The sequence below is a fragment of the Myodes glareolus genome, chromosome 14 (assembly GCF_982192425.1).
Source record: "Myodes glareolus chromosome 14, mMyoGla1.1, whole genome shotgun sequence".
NCBI lineage: Eukaryota > Metazoa > Chordata > Mammalia > Rodentia > Cricetidae > Myodes > Myodes glareolus.
This window is the reverse complement of record NC_142039.1, coordinates 78,253,885-78,267,679: the sequence shown is the minus strand read 5'-3', so window position 1 is coordinate 78,267,679 and position 13,795 is coordinate 78,253,885. Positions and strand designations below refer to the sequence as shown.

Below are 13,795 nucleotides of genomic sequence, written 5' to 3'. Positions count from 1 at the left end.
TACTGTGTGAATGTGAGGATCTGTGTTCATATCTTCAGTACCCATGTAAAGAAACTGAGCATAGCTGCATTAGCCTATAGGCAACCCTAACACTGAGGAGACAAATGAGCTTTCGGTTTAGTGAGAGACCTTGTCTCAAGGGAGCAAATTAGCAACACATGTCTTTCTCTGGCCTCTGCATATATGTGCACGTGTGTGTACCCACACTCTCAGGTGGATAATATACACACATAATATGCACATTTGTACACATAGGCATGTACACAGGCACATACATATGCAGACATAAAACACAAACACATGCTTGCACTTGCACAGACATACATGCGTATACATATATACAAGCATATACACACATTTCTACACAGCAGTTTCTTTATCTCTTTAAAAACCTTCATCCGTCCAAGACTCTTTGGTCATCTGGAAGCCAAATTTCCGGAGGAAAAGGAAAAGTGAATAGCATTTTCCCTTTAATTGCTGATTGTGCAAATAAAATATTTTTTTAGGCCAGACAGTGGTGGTATACTCCATTAGTCTCAGCACTTGGGAGACAGAGGAAGGTGGATCTCTCAAGTTCGAGACCAGCCAGGATTACACAGAGAAACCCTGTCTCAAAAAACAAATATATATATTTTGTAGCTAATATATATATGTATACATATTATCGGTTTTAAAATTATTAAACAAGGGTTAGTGAGTTTTAAATGTATGTGCTCAACATTTTACAAAATGTCCATCAATTTCCAATTTTTTAAAAAAGATTTATGTATGTATATGGATTTTTTTTTCCTGAAGGTATGTATGTGCTCCATGTATATATCTGGGACCTTCAGAGGCCAGAAGAGGGTGTCAGACCTCCTGGAACTGGAGTTCAGGTGGTTGTGACCTGCCTAATGTGGGTGCTGGGACCTGAATTTGGGTCCTTTGGAAGAGCAACAAGCTTTCTTAACCACTGAGTCATCTTCTCAGCCTCAAGCTTCCCTTAACCTGGCCCCCACACTTAATTTGGGATTGACTCTAGGACTTATTGCATGCTGGTTAAGTGCTCCACTGAGCTACATTTATCTTAATTTGTGTATGTATGTGCTTGTGCGTACCATGGAACACATTTGGAGGTCAGAGAATAACATTTAGAAGTCAGTTCTCTTTCACCACGTGGGGCCCAGGGATCAAGCTGAGATTGTCAGCTTTGGTGGCAAACTCCTTCACCCACTGATCTGTCTTACTGTCTTGAAATATGCTTTTTAAATTAAAAACAGTTGCTATTCTGTCTTACTAGTTCTTAGCTGTGGTTACAACCTCCTAAGCTTTTCTACAAACTGCGTCATCTCCTTTTACGTTACACATACTTCTGAGGGCAAGACTTTTTTGTTTGTTGACTTTTCAATACAGGATTTCATTGTGTTGTGTAACTCTGACTGTTCTGGATCTCGCTGTGTAGACCAGGCTGGCCTTGAACTCACAGAGATCCACTTGCCTCTGCCTCCCAGGTTCTGGGATTAAAGGCCTCGGCCACCACCTCCCAGCTGACTGGTACATTTTTCCTCTGTAAATAAATAAATAGAATTAATTCAAAGGCTCCTAGTGTAGACTCCATGACACAGCAGACTACTTACTGTATAGCTTGCAAGTTTGCTTTCCTCCGTGGTTAATAAATTACTCTGGAAGAACTAATTCTGGTAACTTGTAGGTTCCCTAGTAAATATTTGTCACTGTATATTTTTTTAAATGGTTCTTACAGTCTTTAGAATGGCTTACTTAAAAGCATTCATATGGGAAATTATGGTCCTAATTAATTCCTGAGAATAGACTAGCTCAGCAGTCTGTGAGGAGAATCCCACAGTGTGAGATTGCCTTAACAGTCAAGCCGAGAACTTCAGGACTTTATTTAGTGGTGGACTTTTGGACCTCTGGTGCACTTTTTAAGTGAATTCATTATTTTGGACTCTCAGTAGCCAGTTAAGGTGGCTCCAGGGCAGAGAGATTGGACAGGATAGGGGGTGGCTGAAGGTCAGATTACAGATCAACCTGCCGTACAGATGTGGCAAAGGAAACCATAGGGGTAGAGCCCTATGTTGTAGGATGACAACAAGCTCTGTAAACACTCCTGGGTAAACCTCCTCCTTCTTGGATGTTAAGAAAGGCAGAGAGAACAACCAGGCAGCTACAAACATAGCAAGCAGCCAGGCCCACAGGCAGAAGCCACACACAGCACCTCTGCTGTGCCAGGGTGGAGGCAGATGCTGCTCCCAGCTCACGAGGCTTACTTCTCAGTCCACTCCAGTAAGCGCCCCCCCAGACCCTGTGGCCCCTGGAATATTGGCTGAGTGGTATTCACTGACTCTCGGAGCATGTGTGATTCTTGTTTGCAAATCTGTTGCTTTTATCTTTTCAGTCCTGCTTTTAGACAGGATGGTTTCTTGTCTATAAATTAGGGTTGAGCAGTGGTCTCTTATCAGCAACAAGCAGAGTGACCCCAAATGAACAGTTAATGCCACCTTTGGAGAAGAGCAGCCTTCGAGGGTTATGTAACTAACAGAATATTTTTAAATAGTTGTAGTCCTCCACTCTCACCCATGTTTAAAAATTGTGATCACAGAGCTGGGGATAGATAGATAGTTCAGTTGGCAGAATGACTACATGCAGCAAACTTTGGACTTGATCCCTAATGTAGAATAAACATGGTGTGTTGGTACATGCTTATAATCCTTAACACTTTGGAGTTGGAGAATAAAGAGTTCATGATAAGTCTTAGTTACATAGGGGGCTTTGAAGCCAGCATAGGCTACATGAGACTCAATGCTGATAAATAGATAATAAATAAAATGGGGGCTGGAGAGATGACTCGGTGGTTAAGAGCACTGATTGGTCTTCTAAAGGACTGGGATTCAGTTCCCAGTACCCACAAGGCAGTTTACAACTGTCTGTAATTCTAAGATCTGACATCCTCACACAGACATGCATGCAGGCAAAACACCAATGCACATAAAAAATAAAAATATCAAAAAAATGGTGATCTTTCTTTTAAAAAAATCAGAATGTGCTGGGCATGGTTGTAACACCCGAATCTGCGTTACCCCCTCGGTACAAAATCGCGAGTCCAGGGAAAGGCCTGGAGATTGAAAGAAACATACAAGAGACCTGGGTCATTCGAAAGGAGATCAGCCAAATGCCCTTTATTCAATTTAGGGGAAAACCTATATACCTGGCTGCTGTATAAGGATTTCCTCCCAGGCAGGTGGGACCTGGCTGCTGCATAAGGATTTCCTCCCAGGCAGGTGGGAAATTACCATACCAAAGATGAAACAATGCCCTACAGCTAATCACCAGGCTAGGGCAGAGGGAGCGCAGGAACAAACAGGATGCTTTAGCTGGCTGATCAGAAACTGTCCTCAAGATGCACCCCAAGGAGCAAGGGTAGACTGGGCCCTACACATGGTGGCACATGCCTTTAACTGAAGCACTGGGAAGGCAGAGACAGGCAGATGGATGAATCTTGTTTATTTAGAAACCAGCCTGATATACATAGCAAGTTCCAGGTGATCCAGGGTGATATAGTGATACCCTGCTTCACAAATCAAATGACTAAAACATTTTTATATACATGTATGAAACTATCAGAAAAAAATTAAAAAAGAATCAAGACTTTTTTTTTGTAAGCAAAGATTACTCTTTAGTTTCCTGACTGCCCAGACCCAAATAATCACATAGAAACTATATTAATTACAACACTATTTGGCCAACATCTTAGGCATATTTCTACCTTGCTCTTATATCTTAAATTAACTCATTTTTATTAATCTGTGTATTGCCATAAGGCTGAAGCCTACTGGAAAGGTTCTAGTGTCTTTCTACTTCGGCAGCTGCATGTCATCTGCCTGACTCCACCTTCTTTCTCCCAGCATTCAGTTTAGTTTTCCCAACTAGCTCTGTTCTGCCCTGCCATAGACCAAAGCAGCTTCTTCATTAACCAATGGTAATAAAACATATTCACAGCATACAGAGGGAAATTCCATATCTTTTTTTTAAAGCTGTACCAGTATGCATGGCGCACACCCAAGGCTGGTTTGCTAATTTTTAGGCTGTTACCCGTAGAGAGGTATGCGTATGTATTTATTTGTTTATTTGTTGGGGGCAGGGTTTCTCTGTGTGACAGCTCTCACTGTCCTAGAAGTCACCTTGTAGACCAGGCTGGCCTCAGACTTAGAGAGATCCTCCTGCCTCTGCCTCCGAGTGCTGGGATTAAAGGTAGGTGCCACTACAGCTGGATAGTAGAGAGATTTGATATTCTGGACTTACAGTTCCTATACTTAAGCTAAGGAACTTAATGTCAGCCATAATATGCTTATAAGTAAAAGTAATTTACAGGCTAAAGCTGGTATAATGTAAGGGCTGCTGATGTTTTTGGTTCTTGTTTCCTTTTGAAGCAGGGTGGGGCTTTGTAGCTCAGGCTGATTTCAGATTCTCCATCTTCGAGCCTCTGCTTCCCTGTGCTGAGATCACAGGCCTGTGCTGCCACACCTGGATACCATCTGATAGTTTTACAAAGTGAGTTTTGATTGCTAAGGTACTTGAGGATCGGAGTTTGATTCCTAGAACCTGCATGAAAATGCTGGGTGTGGTGTTTAACCTACAGACAGGTGTAGACAGCCGTTTCTGTCCCACTTGGAGGGGAACTGCCGCAGGATAATGCTTTTGTATGCTGCAAAGATTTGTCACTTGCATTGGTTTATTAAAATGCTAATTGGTCAGTAGCCAAGCAGGAATTAAAGGCGGGGCAGCCAGACCAAGAAATCTGTGGAGAGGGAAGGCAAAGAGTCAGCCACCAGCCAAATGCAGACAAAGCAAGATGAGAATGCCTCACTGAGAAAAGGTACTAAGCCACGTGGCTAAACAGAATTATGGTGAGTTTAAGTTGTAAGAGCTAGTTAGTAATAAGCCTGAACCATAGGCCAAGCGGGACAACCTGCCTGAGGGTGACACCTGAGATTGTCTGCCATGTTCCATGTGTTCACACACATTAGAAAAAACAATTGTGACATTTTTTGTTAGTGTTTATGTGGGTCTTTGAGTTGTGTATATATATTCTGCAACTTTTCACAGCTGAATATGAACTTCTGTTGATTTTGTGCATATACTGTGGTAATTTGAAGTGTTTTTTTTTTTTTTTAACTCAGTCAAGTTCTTGGCACATAAAAGACTGTGTCATCTGGCTGACATGTGAAAATAGTTACAGGAACCTTTAAAGACTCCAAACATTGTGACATTTTTTGCATAAAAAATATTTGCAGATAGTTTATTGGTTTCTCCTGTGGCTGTGTTTGTTGTTGGGATCCAAATGCCTTTTGTTCTTAACTGGGACTGGTGTGATGTTTGGTCTTGACACAGTATCACAGCCTCTTTAAGTATGTAGATGAAGCTTCAAAGTGTATGGAAGAACAGAAATGAGGAACACATGTTTAGTTGGGTCTTCGTTGCCAGAGGCTGGGCTTGTCAGAATTAAAAACATACGTGATGGAGTAGGGGACGCCTTTCTAGGTCACCAAGCCCTCTGTCACCTAGTAGCACCTTCCAGTATTCCAGTGTCACAGGTCCTCTTAGGACCCACAACTTGTAATCAAAGACTTAGAGAAAAGTAAGAAGGGATGTAGTGTGAGGTGGTCTAAATGGGACCCTCATTGTTCTCATTTGTATCTGTGTCAGAGGGAGTCTCATCTTTCCACTCCAGCTGATGCTGTATTCCCATCCTTAAGCTTCCTGACAACTAGCTGGGACCACAGTGTCTGTCTCTGTCTCTGTCTCTGTCTGTCTCTCTCTGTTTCTAATACACACTGCACTGCACCACACCACCATTCTTGGCTGGCTGTGGTTTCATTGATTTAAAAAGGACTTTATACAAGGACCTTGAAAAACCTTACTGTCTTTCTTAAGCGTTTCCTACAATATTTATTACGTATGTTTATCTCATGCTTGCACGTGCGTGTGCACACACATACACACACAGAGGTCAGAGAGCAACTTTTGGAAGTCAGTTCTCTCCATCCTTGTGATCAGAATCAGATTGTCAGGCTTTATGGCAAGCACCTTTGCCTTCAGGATCATCTTGTGGGACTTTGGTTGCTGCATAAAAATTACTGATTGTATCATATCTCTGCAGTGATCATGTAGTTTTCCTAAAACAACTGGAAAATTACATGATTATTGCAGAGATATGGTCAGTAATTTTCATGCAGTTGTTTCATCTAGTCTTATAAACTGAGTTTTTTCCTTACCACTGGACATGCTACTGTATAACCTACTGCTGCCCGCGTCACCTCTAGAGTTGGTGACCTAAATAATAGGAAATGATCTGGTTTTTGTTTGTTTCTTTTGATGACGGCTGTCATGTTACCCAGGTTTACTTTGAATCTGCCTTGCACTGTGTTATGTGGGGCTGGAGACAAAAGCCAGGACTTTGTGTTTCTAAGACAAGCACTCTTTCAACTGCGCCATGGTCCCAGCAAATACTCTCTGGGTTAGGAGTTGGGAGGGTCTGGTTCTCAAGCTCCTGGTCCTCAGTAATCTTGAGGACCTTCTTCTGAGATGGCTTACTTACATCCCTAGCAAGTCACTGTTGAACTTTGGCAGAAGGCATTATTCACCATGTGATGTTCCCAAAACGACAGTTTGCTTTACTCAGTGTGAGGGATCAAGGCAGAGCCACATTCTCTGTGCCTCGTCTCCAAAGTCTCTCTGCTAGGTCTTTGTTCCCTCCATTAAACATTTATATTTGTTTACGTATGAGTGTTTTCTTTCCCCATGCATGTGTCTTATCACATGTGTGTTGTGCCCTTGGAGGCCAGAAGACAGTGTCTGATCCCCTAGAACTGGAATTATAGACCATTTACCACCAAGTAGGTGTTGAGAGTAAATCCTAGGTCCTCAGGAAGATTTGCTGGTGCTCCTAACCACTGAGCCCTCTCCCCAGTCCCACGCTCTTGTTGTCTCTGTAATTTGTGACAATGCACACATTGTCCCTGTTACTGTAAGAGAGGGGAGGTTAAAGGTGGAAATACAAGGAGCTAATGTTATTTGGGAGTGTCTTGGAATCTGGCTGTCACAGTGTCTAATCTTTCTCTTGGTAATCATCTGTTTCTTGGCTTCAAAATAGCATCATGACATTCGAGTGGGCATTCTGTATGCATAGCTTCTGATATAAATATCCCAAAAGAATTTGCCAAGGCATTCCTTGTGTCCAAGTAGCCAGCAGTGATATATTATGAAATTGTGTTGATTCTTGATAATTTTTGTTCATCTGAGCATTTGTGTTAATATAGAAACCAGTTAATAGGGTTCCTCCTGAGAGCCACTTTGAGAATAACTTCATGTGGGAAGGTATTCAGGTCAGAAAGACAAGTAGTTATGAAAGGAAAAACTGCAGATATTAGCAGACATTTTTTCAAGATTTGTTTTTACTTTATGTGTAAAAGTGCTTGCCTGTGTCTTTGTACACCGCATGCATGCAGTGTTTGTGGCGACCACAAGAGGGTGTCAGATCCCCTGGATCTAGTGTCATAGATGATTGTGAGCCATGAACCCGAGTCCTCTGCAAGATCAGCATGTGCTCTTAACCACTGGGCCATCTCTCCAGCTTGCTAGCAAGTATTTAATAGTTACATGTGCAAGGGCTTAGATTAAATCTCTAAGTTTCTTACAGCTTATTGTGTTAAGTCTTACATTATTTATTTCTATGTATTTTTCATTTCTCAAACAGATTTTAAAACCACAGCTTTTTTAATGAGATTTTAAAACCACAGCTTTTTAAAAAGTTCATCATTGGGAATCTGGCATTTTCCCTCACTGTCCCCCATAGGAAAAAATGCTACATTGTTCTGTTCTTCTGAATTGAACTTGTATTCCAAGACTAACCCACAGTTACTTAATGAATTGAAAGGCTATTTTTCTCTTGAAATTTAGAAAGAAATCAGGGCATTACCATTTTGGTATTTAAAGAAACCATGAAGCTACAGTGTGACGGAATAAAAATAACTTTAAATTGATGTTTAAGCAAAAAGCTTGTATAGTTTTATACAGAGAAGAAAGTCTTGGAAAGCTAGAAAAGCTCTGAAAGAAGGTTCTCTGGATTTCATTTAGCTTGTTTGAATTATGTGTGTATGCACGTGCACACATGCTCTTCCACCCCCACTGACTGGTGGGCACTTTGGTTCTGTATATTTGTTCAGGTAATTCATTCAGGAGTACAATGTCTTAGTTTTGTTTTCTTGACAGTTCTCTTTATTATAATTCTTGTATCCTCCAGGAGAGATTTTATCTGATGTGTCTCACATGTTCAGGAGTTTACAGCATGATGTCTGATTCCATCACTAATAAAAGTTGCAGTGAACCAGGAGCCTTTAATCCCAGCAGTCAGGGAGTGGAGGGCAGGAGGATCTGTGCTTGTCATGAGAGCTTCATCATGGATGGTGATCATTTGGAGACAGTGCCCTGTGGTAGAGCAAGCTGCTGCCCCATGTCTATTCAGAAGCTGAAGAAGATACTGTGGAGTCCCAAAGTCTCCTTCAAGGACAATATCCTCAGTGATATAGCCCCTGTCACCTCCTCGATGGCAGCAAGCTGTGAATGGAAACTTTCTTTTGTTTTGAGACAGGGTTCTTCTGTGGTACAGTCTTGAATGTTCTGGCATCTGCTCTGTAGACCAGGCAGGCTTCAAACTCCACCTGCCTCTGCCTCCCAAGTGCTGGGATTAAAGGCCTGTGTTGCCACCGCCAGGCTTGAGAACCAAACTTTACTATGCAGGCCTGTAGAAGCCATCCCAGGTCCACATTAGAGGAGTGATCAGTTTTAGCAAGAGACAAAGACACCCTGGAGATTATAAGACTGTTCTAGTTTCCTGTCTGTTGTTGTGATAAGATATCTCAACAAGTAATTTAGGAGATACTTGGCTTACAATTGTAAGTTACAGTCCATTAATTAGGAGAAGTCAAGGCAGGAACAAAAGTCATACCACACCCATCATCAAGAGCAAAAACAAATACATATATTCTTACCTGCTTGCTCTCAGCTAGCTTTCTTCTTTTCACTGTTCAGGATCCCCTGCCTAGGAAATTGGTGTCACCCATAAAGGACTGGGTCTACCTATAAGTTAAACCTGGGATAATTCCCCATAGGCCTGCCCTCAGCAAGACTCTCTTCACAGGTGATTCCAGGTCTTGTAAAGCTACTAGAACAAGAGGAATGAGGTGTCTTTTTAAAATACACTGGAGTTTTTTTTTTTAATTGTATAGTTTTTATGAAGTAGTGGTATCTTTTTCTAAATAAATAGTGATAAAATGGTTATAGGTTCTGCATAAAAGATGTATGTGTAGAATTGAGTGAGATGAGTTGAGTGAGGATAGGTGATATTCCTGAGATTGGTTTGCTGTGCTTGATATTAGGTAAGATTTAAGAATACCTTTCTTTGTTCTTGGAATTGATTGATGTTATGTTAGACCTTTTCTTAATGTCACTGAAGATAAGTAAATATTTGAGCATTCTGTTAATTAGTGTATTATTTTCCCATTGCTGTAACTAAATACTTAACAAAAAATAATGTAATAGAAGGATTTATTTTGGCTCGTGGTTGAACAGAGTTCAGTCCATTGTGTAGTTCATGATAGGGGTGTGGCTGGGATTCTTCACTTCTTGGATGACAAAGAAACAGAACAGGGGATCCTGCCTAGTCTGAAGCCTCAGCCCGTTGGAGGACAAGTCTTTTCTCTTTAGTTAAACTGCTCTAGAAATGCCTTCAGATACTCGTAGACGTTGTGCATCTTCTTGACTTCCAAACCCAGTCAAGTTAATAGGGAAGGTTTACAGCTATAGTTTGTGGTCTTCTGAGACTAAAAGGAATAAAATTCTAGCAAGAAACAGTTCAGCTATTGGAAAGACCGGTCACTTATAACTGTTAAAACAGAAAATAATTGAAATAACTTCTGAAAGTTGTCAAGTTTTTATTATTTGTTCTAAGTTCTAGCTTTATGCTTAAGATTCTTGCTTGATTTATTAGTGTTGTTGACTGTGTGTGTGTGTGTGTGTGCACATCTACATACATGTATAGAAACTAGAGGTAGATGTATATGTCTTCCTCAGTCATTTTCCACCTCCTTTTTTGAGGCAGGATCTCTCACTGAGTATAGAGGCTCATCAGTTTGGCTGACTCTTCTGACCATTGGGCTTCAGAGATCTGCCTGTCTGCTCCCCAGCACTGCAGTTAGAGACTTACATTGCCATGTTCACCTTTTACACGGATCCCGGGGATCCGACTTCGGATGCTCATGCTTGCATAGTAATCACTTTACCTAATGAACCACCCCTCCCCAGCTGTGGTCTCTTAATCTTTGTTTTGAGACACGATTCCTGTCTGTCCTGGAACTCTCTTTTCTGTATGCTATGCTGGGCTTGAATTCAAGAGGTTCAACTGTCTACCTCTCTAGTACACGGACTAAAAGCATGCACCACCGTGCCTGGCTTGTTACTTTCTCTTAAAAAAAATAGTTGCTTTTAATCTAGTGGTAGGCTTACATTAAAGTCAACTTACTTATGAACTGTTGTTAAGTGCTCTTTATTACCTTAAGTACATTGGGTTCCACACAGTAGAACCATTCATTTATGCTTGTCCAGGAGTTGTGTGATAGAAAACACAGCTTTCACTTCAGAGTGCCTCCAGCCATAAGAACAACTTAAGAGTATTAAGCACTAGAGTTTAGAAGCTTGTAATTGAGCTGACGTTGGTGGTGCAGGCCTTCAATCCTAGCATTCAGAAGTAGATGCAGGTGAATCTTTGAGTTTGTGGCTAACTTGGTCTCCAGATAGAGTTCCAGGATAGTCAGGGCTGCCCAGGGAAACCCTGTCTTGAGAAACAAAAATCAAAAGAAGCAGCAGTAGCTTGTAATTAACTTGGTAGTGTTTTGTCTCTTTTATGCTGTTTCTTGGTCCTAGGGATCAAATTCAGGGCCTTCTGCACTCTGCTACCAAGACACTCCTAACCTAGATTTGTTTTGTTTTTTTTTTGCTATTGAAATTTAAAATCTATTTTCCGTAAATAAGCTTTGGAATTTAGTTTAGTTTCTGTCTTCATATTCAGTCATGTCTGACTGAATGCATGTGGGTCCCTGGTTCCTACATGGGATTTGGGAACACCCTGCACATAGTGGTGGCTGGGGCGAATAGGATCAGCATCTTCAGAGATACAGGTGAAGCTCTTGAATGAAAAGACCTCAAAACAATGTACAAAAGTTGAAGAAAAGACTACCGGCCACAATCAAGGTATCTTAGCATGTACTACTATTGTTAAAGAAGGGGATTTGGCCAGGTGTGGTAGTGCATTCCTGGGGTAGGTGCATCTCTGTGAGTTCAAGGCCAGCCTTATCTGCATAATGAGTTCTAGACCAGCCAGGGCTACAAAGCTCATGAGACTGTCTCAACAAAAAGAAAGAAAGAAAATGTGTTTTTGAAGTATTTGCCAGAGAAAAACAGAAACATAGTTCTGAAGACAAAAGCAGCAGATGAGAGTAGGAAACAGATGTAGTTAGTCCAGTAGGAAACTTTCACAGTGGCACAGGACCCTAAATGACAATGGAGAGAGGGAATCAAGATCTCTGTGTTGTACAAGAGTCTCTCAGTGGTAGATTCCTTTCTAACATGCCTGAGGCACTGGGTTTCATCCACAGCACCGAAAGATATAATAAATATAATATATTTTTGTGGGAGAGCTAGAGAGATGACTCAGTAGTTAAGAGCACTGGATGATTTTGCAGGAGATCTGGGTTCGAGTCCCAGTATCTACGTGGCTGTTTTCTGAAACTCCAACACCTCTTCTGGCTTCCTCAGCACTGCCTGCACATGGTGCACACATATGCTCAAAGGCAAAACATTCATAGCATAAAAATAAATAAGTAACATAAAAAAATACTTTGGGACCAGCAAGATGGCTCAGTAGGTAAAGGTATTTGCCACGTAAGTCTGTAGCCCTGAGCTCAATCCTTGGAACTGAGAGAGAACCAACTTCACAAAGTTGTCCTATGGCTTCCACATTAGTAGTGTTGGGTATATTTGCAAACATAGTAATAATAATAATAATAATAATAATAAATAAAAATTCATCAGCTCTGCTTTTGGGTCACCACTTCACCCACCTCCAGTCCCCAACTCCTCTTTCATTTGTTACTTCTGAGGATGTTCAGCAAGGAGAATTAAAGCACATTACTCAAACATCTGGATCTGGAAAACGTATTTTTAAAATGCTACACTTCTTAGCACAGGCTGTTTGAAGTGTTTGTGCACTCAGGGTTCACGTGGCAAGGAGGACTCTTCTCTGATAGGTTGTGCTGTGGGAAATGCTCTTGTCCACTATAAAGATTTTTCACTCATTGTTTTAATAAAACGCTATTGGCCAGTAGCCAGACAGGAAGTATAGTTGGGTGACCAGACTAGGAGCATTTTGGGAAGAGGAAAGACGGAGAGTCAGTCATCACCCAGACACAGGAAGCAAGATGAGAATGCCTTATTGAGGAAAGGTACCAAGCCATGTGGTTAAACATAGATAAGAATTATGGGTAAAGTTGTAAGAGCAAGTTAGTAATAAGCCTGAGCAATAGACCAAACAGTTTATTATTAATGTAAACCTCTGAGTGTTTATTTGGGACTGAATGGCTGTGGAACTGGGCAGGCCCGAAACTTCTGTCTATAAGGTTGAAACAAACAATTAACTCACTAGTAGGATCCTGGGAGCCTGAGAACTTGGCTTTGCTGCTAGGCTAGAACTTTTGTAAAAATTGCTTCTTGGTGACAGAACTGTGTCATTTAGAAGTAAATTGACCTTTTCTTTTTTCCAAATATAGGTTATATATTTGGGGAGGACTCCAGAAGATGCATATAGAACATTAATCTTTGGAGATACAGCCTATATTCCTTTCAGGTAAATGTATAGATCTATTTGTATAAATGTATAAACCTATAGACCAAATAGACCTACCTGATCAGTTTGGTCAGATCCTTACCAGGAACTTCTTGGTGGTAATTCTTTTTTTTTTTTATCTTTTAAATGAATTTTTAATTTTTTTTACACCCCACCACAGTTTTCCCTCCCTGCACTTCTCCCAGTCTCTTCATCAACTACCTCTCATCCCCCCTCCCCATCTACTCCTCTATTTCTATTCAGAAAAGAGTGGGCCTCCCATGGTAAAAACCAAACATGGCATATCAAGTTGCAATAAGACTAGGCAGACACTTCCTCTCTTACTAAGACTGGACGAGGCAACCCAGTAGGAGGAAGGAGTTCCAAAGGCTGTCAAGAGTTAGAGACAGCCCTTACTTCCACTGTTGAGAGTCCCACAAGAAGACCAAGCTGTCACATATATGTAGAGGGAATAGACCAGCCCCTTGCAGACTCCCTGGCACAGTTCAGTCACTGTGAGCCTCTATGAGCCCTGGTTAGTTGATTCTGTGGGTTTCTTGACCCCTCTGACTCCTATAATTCTTTCCCCCCTCTTCTGCAGGATTCCCCGAGCTCTGCCTAATGTTTGGCTGTGGGTCTTTGGGTCTGTTTCTGTTAGTTGCTGGATAAAGCTTATCTGATGTTAATTGATCTTGGCTCCAGTCTATGGGTATAGCTGACTATCATTAGGTATCATTACATTGACTTTTTTTTTCTGTCAGTCATGTTTGGTTCTTTACTGGGGTATAGAGCGCCTCCGAATCCTGGCACTCTAGACAGTGTCCGGTGTGGGCTTCTCCTGGCATGAGTCTCAGGCTGGAT

The 13,795-nt window shown here is 41.4% G+C and overlaps 1 protein-coding gene across 10 annotated transcripts in view; it reads left to right on the top strand.

The window, feature by feature from the left end:
- Cdc14b (cell division cycle 14B) overlaps positions 1 to 13,795 on the top strand; it is an 82,332-nt gene that overhangs the window by 32,829 nt on the left and 35,708 nt on the right. For all 10 annotated transcript variants that reach the window (XM_048447600.3, XM_048447604.3, XM_048447599.3 and 7 more), the window contains exon 5: positions 12,879 to 12,955. In XM_048447600.3, the coding sequence (XP_048303557.1) occupies positions 12,879 to 12,955 (77 nt within the window). The remainder of the gene's footprint in view (positions 1 to 12,878; positions 12,956 to 13,795) is intronic.